This window comes from Capsicum annuum, chromosome 6 (assembly GCF_002878395.1).
Source record: "Capsicum annuum cultivar UCD-10X-F1 chromosome 6, UCD10Xv1.1, whole genome shotgun sequence".
Taxonomy (NCBI): Eukaryota; Viridiplantae; Streptophyta; class Magnoliopsida; order Solanales; family Solanaceae; genus Capsicum; species Capsicum annuum.
The window spans coordinates 216,317,960-216,332,938 of NC_061116.1; the positions used below are offsets into that span (position 1 = coordinate 216,317,960).

Sequence of the window (14,979 nt, forward strand, 5' to 3'; positions counted from 1 at the left end):
CTTCCCATTTGATTTATGTATGCATGTCCAATTTTATATGCATTAAGGCCCGTTTGATCATGAATTTTTTTTCACTTTTTCAAAAAATAAAAAATAAAAAATTTACTTTATGCCAAATACAAACTTCAAGTTGATGTTTGGTCATTAGAATTTCAAATACAATTTCAGTTGTATTTGGAAAAGGAAAAACAAAAAAAATTGTTTTCATTTTTTAATTTAAGTTTTGTGCATCGTCAATGTACAAAATATTTTACATAAACTTGACTTAATATTGCAGGTAACCTAAACCATTTTTTTTTTATTAAATGCTTCTTTTGATTTTTTTTTTTTTAAATATGGGTAACTTATATCTTTACCAATTTAACTCTAGTTAAACTTTATCTCTTTTTAAGATGATATTAATTATTAATATATTTAAACTCAAAGGCATATAACAAAGATTATAATCATATATCTTTGAAGGCTTAAAAATATATTTATTTAGAAAAAAAATCATAACTTAATGTTTAAGCTCTCCATTCCTAAATAAATACTTTTTGTTTTACTTGGACACGCTTTTTAATAAAGTACTCATTTTTTAAATAATTTAAACTTTATCAAAATTTATTGCTAATTAAACTTTATATCTTTTCAAATGGCTATTAAATATTATATTTAAATTCAATAACATATTAGAAAAATTATAATTAAATATTTTTAAAGATTTAAGAATATAAGTATTTATTTAGGAACAAAATGATAAAGGAAACGTTAGTTTAGTTATTAAAAAAAAAGAAGGGAAGTGTGAATTTGGAAAGATAGAGAGATAAAGAAAGAGGACAAATGAGAAAAAGTAAAGAGTACGTGTATCTCTTTTAAACCAAAGAAAGAAGTCCTTGCTGGCTACTGCCACACGAACTCTAACACTAAATATCTCTCCAGCCAATGGCCATCAACTTCTCTACTGTACCCAATATCTTAAAATCAAGAAAATCTTAACACCCACACACGTCCACGCTGTTGTTATTTCCCACCAGTAGTTTTCTCATTTTTTTCTTTTGATCATTCTAATAAAATCAAATTACCAAAAAGAAAGAAATAGTACTAGTACATTTCTTATTTCAGTTAACAATAGATTACACACCCTCACACTAGTTCTCTTGGTGCATTCTGTGTGCAACTGCTAAATTCAGGTAGTATATTATCATAGCCTATTGGCTGAATGGATCACATGAAATCTCCATGCTAGTACTCTTATTTTTATATATTTTATTTTGAGTATCTTAAGAACAAGCTCTAAATTTGCTTTGACCTACTGTTAATCTTACACTTTAGCATTGTATCTCTTGTATTGTATGGCTATCTAAATAGGAAATATGTTATGCAGGAGTAATTTTGTTATTTTCTGATTGTTTGCATACCTGATACTTGCATTGCATCCATAGAACAACTTCATAAATTACTACAGTTTAGCTTGGTTTATCTGAATTCGATGCATTTAAATGAATTTATTCATGTCTTTACCTGTTTTGTATTGTGGATTTCTTTCTTTTTTTTCCTTCCAATTTATGACCTAGATGATTAAGAATTATTATGACTACTCTATAGAGGCTTCACTCCTCCAGCTGAGGAATTAGATGAATGTCAAATAAGTACCGTAAGTAAATTGCTCCCGATTGTTCAATCATTTGATAAGCAAAGTCATTCTTCTATAGATGTATGTGGGGGAAGCGTAGTAAATAAGCTAAATTTTCCTGTTTTCATTGCTCATCCAAAAGAGAATAGAAGCAAGAAAATAGACAAGTTTTGATTGGTTAGAAAACTCGGGGTAGCTTGTTTGTGTGCAAATTCTCTGCTTACGATCCTTATTTTGGAAACTAATATTTTCTATCATATTGTATTTTTTCTTGTGGACTTCCTGCTAGAAGCTTGAGTTCGAGAATCAACGTAGGACTTGATCATCAGCTGGTGTGGTTGTAACTCAGAAACCTTGTTAAACGTGGTGCATGGTCTGGGATTTTAGTGAGTTACAGCCCTCGCGATGGCCATTGCTGCAGTTATTGGACTCTATGCAGGAAATAGAAACCTAAGCTCGTCCTTCTATTATTCCGATCTTACTGAAAAGTTGGCTTGTAGTGGTGATCATGCTTTGATCTGCAATCCTACGAGGAATGTGATCAATGCTAAGAAGTCATCTAATTATAGCACCGGTTATGGTTCCAATCGAGAAACACAATCTGTTAAGGCTGTTAAGGAGCATGTAGACATCGCATCTAATCAATCCGAAGTGGAGCCATGGGTTCGAATGTTGAGACAGTTGCAGAATGAAAGCTGCAGTACTGAAGAAGATTCGGTGGAGGTTCTTCTGCTGCTACAGAAATCTATGCTTGAAAAACAATGGAATCTTTCAGCTGAGATGACATTGGCAGATTTCCCACCAAATGAAAAGAACTGTAAAAAGAAGATGCAGATCACTTGTTCAGGGACGTCTGCTAGGCGGAGGAGAATGGATACTCGTAAAAAAGTTCAACTTCCAAAAACTTCAGCTGCAGCAAATAGTGCTGGCAAGCGACTGAGATCTGTTGTCGGTCCAGAGCTACAACAGAACCGTTTAAAAGGTTACATAAATGGTGTCGTAAACCAAGAACTGCTTACACATAAGGAAGTGGTGCAATTATCCAAAAGAATCAAATATGGTCTTTATTTAGATGAACAGAAGTCAAGGTACTAAACTCGTAACTCCCTCCAACCATGCCATCACTACTTTCTCAAACATTAAATGATACTTTATTATCTGATCTTCTCTTCAGTGAAATTACTATAAAGAACTTATGATATATTGTAGAAAGAGTGAATGAACTGTGAAAGAGAACTTTATGAATTAGCCTCTTACTATGTAGTTTGTACCCAAACGTTCTGTTCACGCGATAGTCCAACTGCTTTTGTATGTTTTTCTAAATACATTGCTTTCATTATTTCGGAGGTCAAATTGCTACCGATGTTTCTGTAATGCGTGAACTCATTATAAGGAAGAGTTATTATACCTTTATGAATGCTGTGGGACTGATCCAGATTCAAGTCAGTATAAATGTTGCCAGTGGTTACTAGCTTCCTTATCTGATAAAAAATGAGAGATGACTTATCCAGCTTGTTTAATCCATGGAGAATTTTAGGCTGAAGGAAAAAATGGGATGTGAACCTTCCGACGATCAACTCGCGGTTTCCTTGAAGATATCTCTTGCTGATTTACGATCTACATTAATTGAGTGTTCCTTGGCAAGAGAAAAACTTGCGATGAGCAATGTTCGTCTCGTCATGTCAATTGCACAAAGATATGATAGCATGGGTACTGAAATGGCTGACCTCATTCAGGTAACTTTTTACTGTATGAAAAAAGTTACAGATGCAGAACTTCTTGCATTTGTGCATTGGTCATTACACTGTAAAATCAAAAGTGGCACTTCTTGAGGAAAGTTCCTTCATGTGCATGTAGGGGGGTCTTATTGGACTACTTCGCGGGATAGAGAAATTTGATCACTCACGAGGATTCAAAATCTCAACTTACGTTTATTGGTGGATTCGTCAGGTGAGATTACTATTTTCTTTTGTTTCTTGAAAACAACACAAGTATGTAGAATCATGAGGACCTTTCATTGCCGATTGACTATTTCCTCAACTCTCAGGGTGTCACCCGAGCTTTAGTTGAGAACTCAAGAACCTTAAGACTGCCTATACATCTGCATGAAAGACTGAGTTTGATCCGTAATGCAAAAATCAAGCTTAAAGAGAAGGGAATAGCTCCATCAATCGAAGTAAGTTTTGTGAAAATGAATTGATAGATAGATCATACTCCAAATGTCGCTAATTGCTAATGAGGTTAGTCGTAAAATATAACACTTCTCTCTTTGCTAATTTGCTTGTGCTTTTCTTAAACAATCAGAAAATAGCTGAATGCCTTAACATGTCCCAGAAGAAAGTTAGGAATGCAACTGAGGTATGATTTATCTTGTGGCTTTAGCATTTCCAGTTCATATAGTACAAAATTGGTTCTAAATTATTTCTTTTTCTAGGCAAGCAGCAAGGTATTTTCACTTGATAGAGAAGCATTTCCCGCTTTAAATGGCCTTCCTGGAGCGACACTTCATAGCGTAAGTCCAAACTCTAAATCTTTGCAAAAAATGTACTCTAGATTTGCATTTGGCAGCATTCTGGATTAACTAAATAATCCAAGACCGCCACATTCCGAAATGTATTTGAACTCGAGCTCTTGAGGTCTTGTTCTTTTTATCAGCCATTTTTCATCATTGACTAATGTTTCATGGCCTACTTTCTTCTGCAGTACATTGCTGATAATCGCGTGGAGAACAGTCCGTGGCATGGAGTTGATGGATTGGCGCTCAAGGTAAGTTCATAAAGAAAATCCCTCAAATTTATCATTAAATATTAAACACATGAACATTGTTTAATATGTGACGCGTGTTCATAAACCAATGAATTTTAACGAAATCAAACTTTTGAGATATTTCTTCCCTGAGTTATCCCCTTCCCTTCGTTACAGAGGAATTAGTATTAACCCTGATAGATGCATGCCCGAAAGATTCCTAGTGGCATTTACTACTGTTCTAGCATTATCTCCCCAAGATGGGTCTTTCCTCCTCGACTCAAAAGGTAGGTTCAATTTCGATAAATCTACTCATAATGATGATTAGTTTCCCAATCATACTTTTGTTCAGGAAGTATGATCATGTTCTACATTCATTGTAACTTTACATCATTATATTTGATCACTGCGCTTCCTTTGGATTCCCTTCTTTCTGTGCCGCTGTGCTTTTTCTCTTCTAGAACAAACTAGAAATAAGCCTCAATCCAAACTAGTCGGGGTCAGTTTTATGAATATTCACTAACCATAGCGTTCCAGCAATCCAATATTTTAAAATTTAGGTTCTCTAACACCAGAAGTTCTATATATTTTCTGATGTCATGTTAATCTCTTACAAGACGAGCAAATAAACCTGAATCGCAACTAAATGTTAGTCTACATGGATCTTCCTTTTTTTCCTCATTTTGCCTTATTTTGTGCCAAGTTTGCATGTATTCCAAGATACTCTAGGTCTATTTAGACTTCCGTCCTTCCCTATGCTTAGGCCTACCTTGTCAAATTTGAACTTGGATTCCTGTTATTTCTCTTCTCATCTGGAGGGAAGTCGTAATATCTTCCAGTGCTCTAGTATTTTCGCAAGGCAGATATTTAAACACAATGGTAGTAATGATAAGACTCCAAATTTGGATGAAGAGGGTAAAAAGATACCTCTGTGATATCAATCATGCTTCTACCTACATTTCCCAGGGAGTGGTGTGCTTTGGGGTTGCCTTCTTCTACGCCACTTTCTTCTCTTCTTCTCATCTTATTTATCAGGATGTAAACTTGAAATGTCTCAGAGAGTAATCAACGGCCTGATCTGTTTGAGTTCTTCGTGAGTTTTCAGTCGGCTTTGGTTAAAACTGTTTTTGTGTAAGAAACTGAACCATTTGGACTATATTCGTCATATGCTTCTATTTACTCTTGTAAAAATGCAAGAGAATACTTCTTAGGTTCATTTGTATATAACTTCTGGCGTCTTCCTGAATCCATAGATAGCTTGTGAAGAAACTACAACTGACTTTATCTGGTTTTGCAGGATGAAGTAAACAATCTCATTTCTTCAACTCTTAGGGATCGCGAGAGAGATATTATCCGACTGTACTATGGTCTGGACAATGAGAGCCTTACATGGGAGGATATTAGTAGAAGGTACGAGTCCTAATAACACTGGTTGTTTACTTGTAAGCAGATATAACTTTTCCCCTACAGACTGTGGCCTCATAGCCCATGTTATGATCACTGAGAACCTATTTTTGAAGAGTTCAGGATATACCCATTGAGCTAGTCTTAATGGGGTATCTTTATTTCAGTACTGGTGGCTGGTGCTTCATTATTCTTTTATCTCTTGGAAGAGGAAGAAAAAAAAAAAGAACCATCCGATTTGCCTAATAAAAAAATGTGAATGGAGAGACTGAATTTAGTTTAGTAGTTGGCTAAAGATAAAGAAACTGTACATGTCTAAACTCCACAAGAAGCAACAATTTGAACTTGGTTTGAAAATTTATTGCAAAGAAGTTCTTAGTTCCGTGTTATGATTCATCTTTCATTTGATGACTGGCATATCACATATCGATATGTTGAACAGTTGCTCTAAATTTGATTTTTCTTTCGTTACAGGATAGGTTTGTCCAGAGAAAGGGTGAGGCAGGTTGGATTAGTTGCACTTGAGAAATTAAAACATGCTGCCAGGAAGAGCCGATTAGATGCAATGTTGGTTAAACATTGAGTACGATGACTGGAACGAACTGTACATAAAATGTAAGGAAACCTGCATCTTCAATTACTTTTCCTGATGAGGGCCAGATGAAGATCAAAGGGACATTCTTCTCCATCCATTTCCAGCTCCCTTCCCAAGCCCCTCCGAATTCGTACGAGAAGAGTCAGGAAAGATTTATTGAAGATTTTTGTGCATCATATCTTTTAGGACATCTCTGTGTTTATTGAGATAGGAGATAGTAGTTAAAAACAGATACTGTAGATATGTTATTTGCGTTGACATCTTTCATACACTTGATGTGATAATCTCCATTTTATATGATGTACCTTTATGAAGGTTTCCAGAATGTTAATTGGCTTTGTACATAATTTTAGTGGTAGGAGAAGAAAATGTTAAAATAATATTGTCAAATTATTTAGTAAAGATTAATAAGTTGAAATTTGAGATGCTAAAAGATTAATAAGTTGTATGGGAAGGGAAATCGGGTATAACAATTTGGAAATATTGATTTGTGTTTGTTGCAGATAATACCTCATGATGTGATCACATCCAAAGCAGACAGACATACTCAAAGAATGTATCTAGTAGCAGAAAATGATCATCAGTGCTAGCGAAATGTAGCAGGTACCCTTGGCATTAGTCGAAGTGCATGCAACTAACACGGACACTATGGTTAGCCAGAAAAAAAAAAAAGAACGCCTAGAGCCAGCGCGCTGCTTTTTACAGGGTTCTATGGCACAGTGAAAATCTCCATGTAAGGGGGGGAAAGAAAAGGAAATCAGAGAGGCTCAAGTATAGAGATTTTAGCCAACTATAATTCTTACAAATAATTTGTGAATAATACAAACAAGTTTTTAAACATTGGCTGCCGAGCAGCTAACTAGTTTGCAACTCTTAACACAACAAGGTTAGGCATATGCTGAAATTTAGTTCAAAAGGGCAAAAAGACGCTGGGGAAAATTCCTTCGGGTGCTTGGCTGAAAGCACCCTTTGGCTATTCAGTGTCTTGGTAAACAGATCAGTAGTTAAACAACTCCTTCACTCAAGGTCATCAATCCAGTCGCCGTATATTTTACTAATCTTATCCGGGCCTTTCCATTTTAACCTCTGGCCAGGCCTCTCAACTATGCCAGTCGGCCTTTGTACCTGAACACCCTGCCCCAGATGATAAACATCTGAGTGGAGTGCTGGAATGATTGAGGGCAATGTACTTTCCGTTGCTCTTAATGGAACCCCTCCCTGCTTTGAATCTGGAGGAACAGAAACATAATCTTTGCCCTCTGCTTCCGAAGGTCCACCAAACTTGTTCAGTTCTGCCACAAAATAGAAATAGTTAGTAGGGCACAGGATCAAACGGAACATCCCACAAAATTTTGTTGTCTGGTCCAGTGAAATCGGACAAGTATAGCCAACACAGAAGAGCTCTGAACAATAAACTGAAAGATGGACAAATGATTGCACAGTTAAGAGTCTTAGCATATAGGTCAGCCTTTAAATGAAGCAGAATATCTTTACCCCAAACCAAAATATCTCGTGCAGGTCTCTCTACTGCAGAAACCAGACAGCTCCAAGAGTACCAACTCTTAGTCAACATTCAACTGCTTCCCCAATACTCAAGGTTCTTTTAGTAGCAAAATCCATTGCCATGATTATGCTGCATTTTAGTGAAATTTATGAAGTTGATACGTCCAGAGGCTCTTCCTATATTGCACATCAAAACATTGACATAAAACGCACACCATCAAGTTCCAATACATTTCTGTCTTCTATCTTCTTTTTGACAAGGTACATTTCTGTATCCCATCCTTTCAAAAGAATTAAAATATTTAATTCTATTATCTGGAAAACTGTAATCTTTATTACTTAACAAGCTCTCCAGAATACACTAATCTCTAGGATGTTTCACAATTGCTGAAATTATTAGATTCTTCCACATCGAAGGTCTTATGACTCTTTGCAAACTTCCAATCAACCTCCTCAACCCTTCTAATCACTTTAGTTCTTCAAAATCTTCATTTCATAGTCCTTGTTTGGCTCATCAACCAAATAACAAGATTCAGAAATTCAATTTCATGGTCTTTCCTTTTTTTGTTTTGTTGGATATAACAAACCCAACTCACCATCCAAGAGAGTGAGTATAGTATAGTTATTAAGCAGATTAGTTAAGAACAAGAAAAAATAGGTTAATTGATATGGCAACATGAGTAGGATAGATAACTTAGAGCAAGTAACTAAAATCATGACGTCAATGCTGTTTCCCAGTGAACCTAGAATAGAACTCCCATCAATCATACGCATAAAAAGAAAACTAGTCTTCCACCTATCTGATAAATGGATTGTAGAAAAGTACATTCTCTAATTTCCTTTCCACCAAAATTCGTAACAATCTGTGAATATTGCCTTGTAGGTTGTAAGATTCTCATAGGTATAGCACAGAATTTACAAGAGAGGTATATGTTTATCTTGTTGTGATCACAGTTTAAAAGGGGTTCTGCTAGCATGGCTTCAACAGAAGAGGAGATATAAGTGGTGAGAAAGTACTGCTGAGCATAACAAAGAAGAAAAGGGATTCTAAAGTTGTAGAAGTGGACGGAAAGGTAGACCAGATTAGAGCAAATTACAACTATGTTTTCACTTAATAAGAAAAAAAGAAGTGTTATTATGGCTCCCAACCATATATCAATTTTGGAGCATTTCCCAGATAACTACAGAAGGCCAAATGAATACTTCCCCATTTTCCATGAAAATGAACACCAAAAAAAGAGAGAAAATCTTCTCAAAGTGAACATACTAGAAATCTCTTGAGAATTTTACTCTTCTTCTACCCTCTGAAGACATTTCACTTGCTACCTTTTCACTTTCTAGACGCTGCTTTTGAGTTACTTCAAAACAAATGGCTTCCAACAAATTTGATGCCACCTCATTATTGTGTGCATAACGAAATGAATGCTAGAATAAAGCATGTCATCTAAAGTTAGTTCTCTGTTTAATCAGGGGTGTTAGGATATGGGAATATGTATATACAATGTTTTGATGACTGACATATGAACCAGGTTCATGCAGTTCACTAGTAACCAGGTTAAGGAATTAAACTACCAAACAAAAGAATGCATGATGCTATTTATGGAAGGATGCAGGGAATAACTCAAACAAGGAAAAGAGAATCAAAGAAGAGTTTAAGTCTGTGTTGAAGTTAAACACATACATGGCAAGAGTTGTACCAGAATAAGTTTCCTTACTAAGTTTGTGTTTCCGAAGGAAAGTTTCTCAAACCCTACGCTGCAAGGGTGCAGCAAATAAAGGCAAAAGCGGTGGCATAGAACAGGGAAGCTAGTGCATGCAAGAATTAGAGCTTTCTCAACGCAAAAAACGGCAGTATTGAAATTGAAGAACAAAGCAGCAACAAGCCTAGAACTAGTGTTTAGGTTGTTGTCATTGAGCCTGTAACAGGAGTGTTATTGAGTTGTAACTATTCCTATTACCGCTGCGTGTTTGTGATTTTGTGAGAATTGTAACAAAAAAGAGAGTTTATCTTCTCTGAGAGCAGTATAGCAGTTAGAGTTAACTGTTTGGCGAGGTACTAGAGTTGGTCCCTTAGTAATATAGAGTTGTAATCTGAAACCGCTCTTTGAGGTTATTGAAGCTGGCTGGAAATCCTACACATTGTAGGTCGTGGTTTTTACTCTCTTGAGCAAGAAGATATTCCACGGTAAATCAGCTAATAAAGTGTTCACTACTTCACTATTTTAGTAGAACTTAAGGAACCAGGAACCTTAAGGGAAGTAGTGGGTGCTAGTTCAGAGACTCGAGAGAAGTTTGATCAATCATCTTAATATATCAATCTTAGTTAATATGGATAGCTGTACGCAAATGGCATCATAGAGTACTAAGACACAGGTTTCCCTGAAACTGAAGTCCAACTGGTGAAGTAAAATCTGGTGCCATCTAGTAAATAAACTGGTATAGAAATCCTTACAGTTGATGAGTTAGGCTACTTTCATAAGTATTAAGTCATCCTATATAAACTTTTAAGATGAGAAGGCAAGTTTCTGTCCATCATAAAAGATAAAAGGAACCCTAAAACACTTGTCAACATGCATTTTCACCTCACATTCCAGCAAACCGAAAATCGATCATAAATCTCAACCAATCTCATTGTACAAATTGATAGATTATAAGGTAAGCTGCTGTCAACAATAAAAGATAAAGGGAATCTTAATACACTTATCCACTTGCATTTTCACCTAAATGAAATTTAACCAAGCAGATCAACAATTGCAGCAAACCAAATCAATCATAAATCATCAATGTTCAGCAATCTCATTATATACATTGATATCATATCTCCGTAAACCAGAAATAAGTAAAAAGTTATATCCATACCTGCCGCACCATGAGCAAAATGACACTTGCCACCAAACGGACAATAACCAGTAGTCTCCCACTTATTACAAATTCTTGTCTTCCAGTTTGAAGGCTTTTGCGTTGCTCCAGCAGCATTATTTCCAAATCCACCAACAGTTGGAGTCACACTTATTGCAACACTCTCTCTAGACCGCGATTGCTCATCGTGAAGGAAAGTGCAACTATCTCCATAAGGACATCCCTCTTCAGTGTAGAACTTCTTGCAGTGCCTCCCTTTAGAGGACCTTTGAGACTCCCCACGCAAATCAGGAGAGCTCAATATTGGTATCTGGTGTTCTTCTCTCATTTCCACCATTCCTCCCCGCTCACTTTCATGTGCAGCTACTATCTCTTGCCAATTAGGAGGTGGTTTCCGAAGCTCCTCAATTCCATGAGCAAAGTTACAATTAGTAACATAGGGGCAGACACCAGCACGGAACTTACAACACAATTTAGTCTTAAAGAACATCTTTCCAATCGCTTTCGAGCTACTAGTAACTATAACACGCGCATCTGAATCCTGCACGTTCCTTGACTTCTTGTTGGGAGGATCACTCCCAGACCGGTTTTGCGAATGCCTACCACCATCCTGACTCGAATTGGACGGGGTTTCACAAAAGGGACCATTGTTCCAGGCTTTATAATCATCCTCAGTAGCCCAAACTGCCTGATCAGAAAAATTAGGACCCCAACTCTCAAAACCACCACCACTACCAGCCGCGGAATCTGGGATCACATTCCCTCCAGCAAAACCACCATCTCCCGTATAATCCATTAAAACAACAGATCTAACAACCCACAATGCTCAATTCCCAAAACTGATAAAATTGGGTAACATAACATACAAAAACAAGAAAACTCAAAACATGAGCAAGAAAATTTTACACACTGACAACAGGAACCTCAAACTAACAAAAACATCCCAACACACATATAATCCACAAAGGGCAAAAACACCAAAAAGTAACTAAATTTAGAAACTTTTTTCTTGAAAATAAGGAAATTGAAACTAAAAATCCTACCTTTTTCACTTAATTGTAAACTTGCAACAACAATCAACCATACCCTAATTCAATTTTTTGCAAAAAGAGAAAAACTATATAGTACAAAAGGGAAAGAAGCCAATAAAGTAACTAAATTTAAAAACCATTTTCTTTATAATAAGCAAATTGAAGCTAAAAATCCTACCTTTTTCACTTAATTGTAAACTTTCAAGAATCAACCATGCCTAATTCATTTTTGCCAAAAAAAAAAAGAGAGAGAGACAGAGAATTAAGTATATAATACAACAATTAAACAAGCTTGACCAACTAGTCCTAAAACAAAATGCAAATGAAAAAAACCTAGATTTTATTAATTAGTAAGACAAAAGAAAGAATACCCAGATGGAAAAACAGCAGCTAAAGGGGAAAAAAAATTAAAGAAAGACTACATAAATTAGGGAATTCCAGATTATTAAGTTTAGAAAATAGTTGATTAGATATAATTCAGATAAGGAAACAAAATCTCAAGACAAAAAAAAATGAATTTTTCAAGAGATTAGATTATGGTAGTAAATATTTTTGCTCAAAAAATAAGGAGTGGGGTTGGGGCAAGATGGTTAGGGGGTAGGGGGGATCGTCAACTCCGAGGATGGCTTAAGGTGAGACAGACGATTTTAATAATAAATTTTATAATTTTAAATATTAATTACAAGAATAATGAAAATTAATAAGAGATATAAAATTTGAATTAAGAAAAAATAAATTATTTAATTTGTATAAAAAATATTTTAAAATATTAATTAAATAACTTAAATTTTTATATTGTTAAAATAAAATTTTTACAGTAACATTCAAAATTAATAATGCAAATAAATGAAATTAGGAAAGAAAGAATATTCCAATGAGAAAAAAAACTACAGAAATTAGGAAATTCAAGGTGTTGAAAGAGTTAAAAATTAAATTAAATTTTATAAGAGATCAAATCATAGAAAATGATTTTTACGTGACGGAAATGAGAAAAAAAAATAAAAAGGAAGGCGCGGTTGGCCCTTATCTCCTCAAAAATGAAAATGCTAAGAATTTCCAGTCACATGACACTCCAACCTTAACTGAAATTTAAAAAAAGAAAATCTAATTAAACATGATTAAAAATAGGTATAATATCCACGAAAATACCTGAAGTTTGACCAGATTATCAGTTGAGCATATTGAACTTTGCGGGGGTTTTATTACCCCCAGATTTTTTTTTCGTATTTTAATGACATATATCTGTCACTTGACACACTACATGAATTCACGCGCACTGAGAGGGTGAACAGTATTAAAAACATTTTAAACTCTTTTTTTTACCAAACAACCTCATAATTTTATAATTATTTAAAATTTTATATTTTTATTCATTTCTTCTTTCTTCTTTCTTTCTTTTCTTCAACAATGGTTACTCCATTGTTGAATTGAAATTTAATGAAAACTCAATGGTTATAATTTAATGAAACTCGTTAATAGAAACTCAATGGATAATTCAAAAGATTCAAACTCGAAAACTCGCTAATTTAATTTCGAGTTTCATTAATGTAAATTGAATCTTCCGAGTTTCATTAACGGAAGATTGAATAGTTTTATACATGAAATTAAATTTTTCGAATCTTCCAAGTTTCACTAATGAATTTTTTGAATCTTTCGAGTTCCATTAACGGAAGATTGAATAGCTTCATACATGAAATTAAATTTTTCGAATCTTCCGAGTTCCATTAATGAAAATTGAATCATGAAATTAAATTTTTTGAATCTTTTGAGTTCCATTAATTAGCGAGTTCCATTCAATTGGCGAGTTTCATTGAATCTTCCATTAATGAAACTCGCTAATTGAATCTTCCGAGTTTCAATGAAAAATTAATGGAAGATTCCATTCAATTATTTGAAAAAACTTTCTTCATAAATTCAATGGAATCATTTGGAATATTTAATATGGTTGTAATTGTGAAAAAATGTTGAAAAGTGATAAAATCGAGAAGAAACGGCGCGTGCATCGCACTTCCCATCGAAAAAACTGGGTATATGTTTTGAGGGGGATTAATTCCACTTTAAAAAAGTTTGGGAGAATTAATTTCAATTTAAAAAGTATAGGGGGTAATAGGACCCCCGCAAAGTTCAATATTCTCCACTGAAAATTTGGTTAAACTTCAGATATTTTCGTGGATATTATCCCTTTAAAATGTTATAAATAATTATTTTAAAAAAATTAAACTATCAAAATTAAAGCAGACAAAAGATTCAATAATTGTGAAACAACTTATCAAAAAAGAACACTAACGGTATGCTCACCTGAAAGAAAGAATCCCTAGAATTCATAGAAATGCATAATTAAAAACAAGATGAGGAGCACAAAATTGACGTTCTAAAAATGTTAATGTTTGGAGGTGATTTGCTTTTTTATATATAATAAAAAAAGGTGAGTTAAATGTTAGAAATGACGAAGAAATGCATACTTATCAAGTATGCACGTGTCAAACGATAAGAGAATTGATTGCAAAGTGAAAAATTTTAAAATAAAATGATTAAAAAATACTCTAACTGAATGTGAATTTCAGAATACACATACGTTGACAAGAAGGTACTTATAATTTCCTCTTATTTCAATATTAGTGATGTTACGCATATGTTGCACATGTATTGCATGCAAGTACTATATACAATATGATTAACAAAAGTTTTCAGTAAATCGAATCAAACCGATTAAAAAAATCGGCATTTGATTTAGTTTAGTTAAGTTTGGTTTTACATTTTAAAAAATCGATGCTATTTGGTTTGGTTATGATTTTACTTTAAAAAACCGTAAAAATAATCAAACCAAACCGATAAATTATATATATATATATATATATATATATATATATTATAATTATTTATATATATTTTATAAATAAAATATAAATATTTTATTAAATTTAATCTAAAACTAAATTTTAATCAATGTCTAGCCCAACCAATACTTTAGCCCAATTGCCCAAAGCTCCAAACCCAAGTCCAACTCTATCTACTATTACTAATTAGTTAACCTTATAGTCCCTACCTCACTTTTTCTACTTCAACTTTCACAATACGATTTACCATAGTCCTTGGTTCAAATGGTAGTTTTATGTCTCCTTGTTTATTCAATCACTTCCCTATATGATTAACTCACCTAGCTAGTCTTTAAAGTAAACAGATAACTAAAATTTGTCCAACTCTGTCTCTTCTTGCAGTACACTGCA

General features: G+C 34.2%; 2 protein-coding genes across 3 annotated transcripts; one reads left to right on the forward strand and one right to left on the reverse strand.

Moving 5' to 3' along the window:
- Nucleotides 1–880: 880 nt before the first annotated feature.
- On the forward strand, nt 881–6,684 carry LOC107875801 (RNA polymerase sigma factor sigA). 2 transcript variants are annotated; one of them, XM_016722643.2, is made up of 10 exons: nt 881–1,172; nt 1,905–2,703; nt 3,153–3,351; nt 3,473–3,565; nt 3,663–3,791; nt 3,920–3,973; nt 4,050–4,127; nt 4,319–4,381; nt 5,658–5,770; nt 6,239–6,684. In XM_016722643.2, exons 2-10 carry the CDS (start codon nt 2,021–2,023, stop codon nt 6,345–6,347), a joined length of 1,521 nt encoding a protein of 506 aa, XP_016578129.2. In that variant the 5' UTR covers nt 881–1,172; nt 1,905–2,020; the 3' UTR covers nt 6,348–6,684. The 2 variants fall into 2 exon arrangements, with proteins under 2 accessions (XP_016578129.2, XP_016578130.2); XM_016722644.2 differs by having other exon boundaries at nt 940–1,172; nt 1,908–2,703.
- Nucleotides 6,685–7,123: 439 nt separating this feature from the next.
- On the reverse strand, nt 7,124–12,816 carry LOC107875802 (zinc finger CCCH domain-containing protein 56). The gene is made up of 2 exons (XM_016722645.2): nt 10,722–12,816; nt 7,124–7,651 (listed from the first exon to the last, which is right to left on the reverse strand). The coding sequence occupies exons 1-2, from the start codon at nt 11,515–11,517 to the stop codon at nt 7,377–7,379; spliced, it is 1,071 nt and encodes a 356-aa protein (XP_016578131.1). The 5' UTR covers nt 11,518–12,816; the 3' UTR covers nt 7,124–7,376.
- Between the last annotated feature and the right edge of the window lie 2,163 nt (nt 12,817–14,979).

Excerpts from the sequence above, each read along its gene's own strand:
- LOC107875801 (XM_016722643.2), top strand. The coding sequence starts at position 2,021 with ATGGCCATTGCTGCAGTTATTGGACTCTATGCAGGAAATAGAAACCTA. Across the intron at positions 3,352-3,472 it reads AAATGGCTGACCTCATTCAG|GGGGGTCTTATTGGACTACT; the intron begins GTAACTTTTTAC and ends ATGTGCATGTAG. Across the intron at positions 4,382-5,657 it reads TTGATGGATTGGCGCTCAAG|GATGAAGTAAACAATCTCAT; the intron begins GTAAGTTCATAA and ends CTGGTTTTGCAG.
- LOC107875802 (XM_016722645.2), bottom strand. The coding sequence starts at position 11,517 with ATGGATTATACGGGAGATGGTGGTTTTGCTGGAGGGAATGTGATCCCA. Across the intron at positions 7,652-10,721 it reads TTTTGCTCATGGTGCGGCAG|AACTGAACAAGTTTGGTGGA; the intron begins GTATGGATATAA and ends ATTTTGTGGCAG.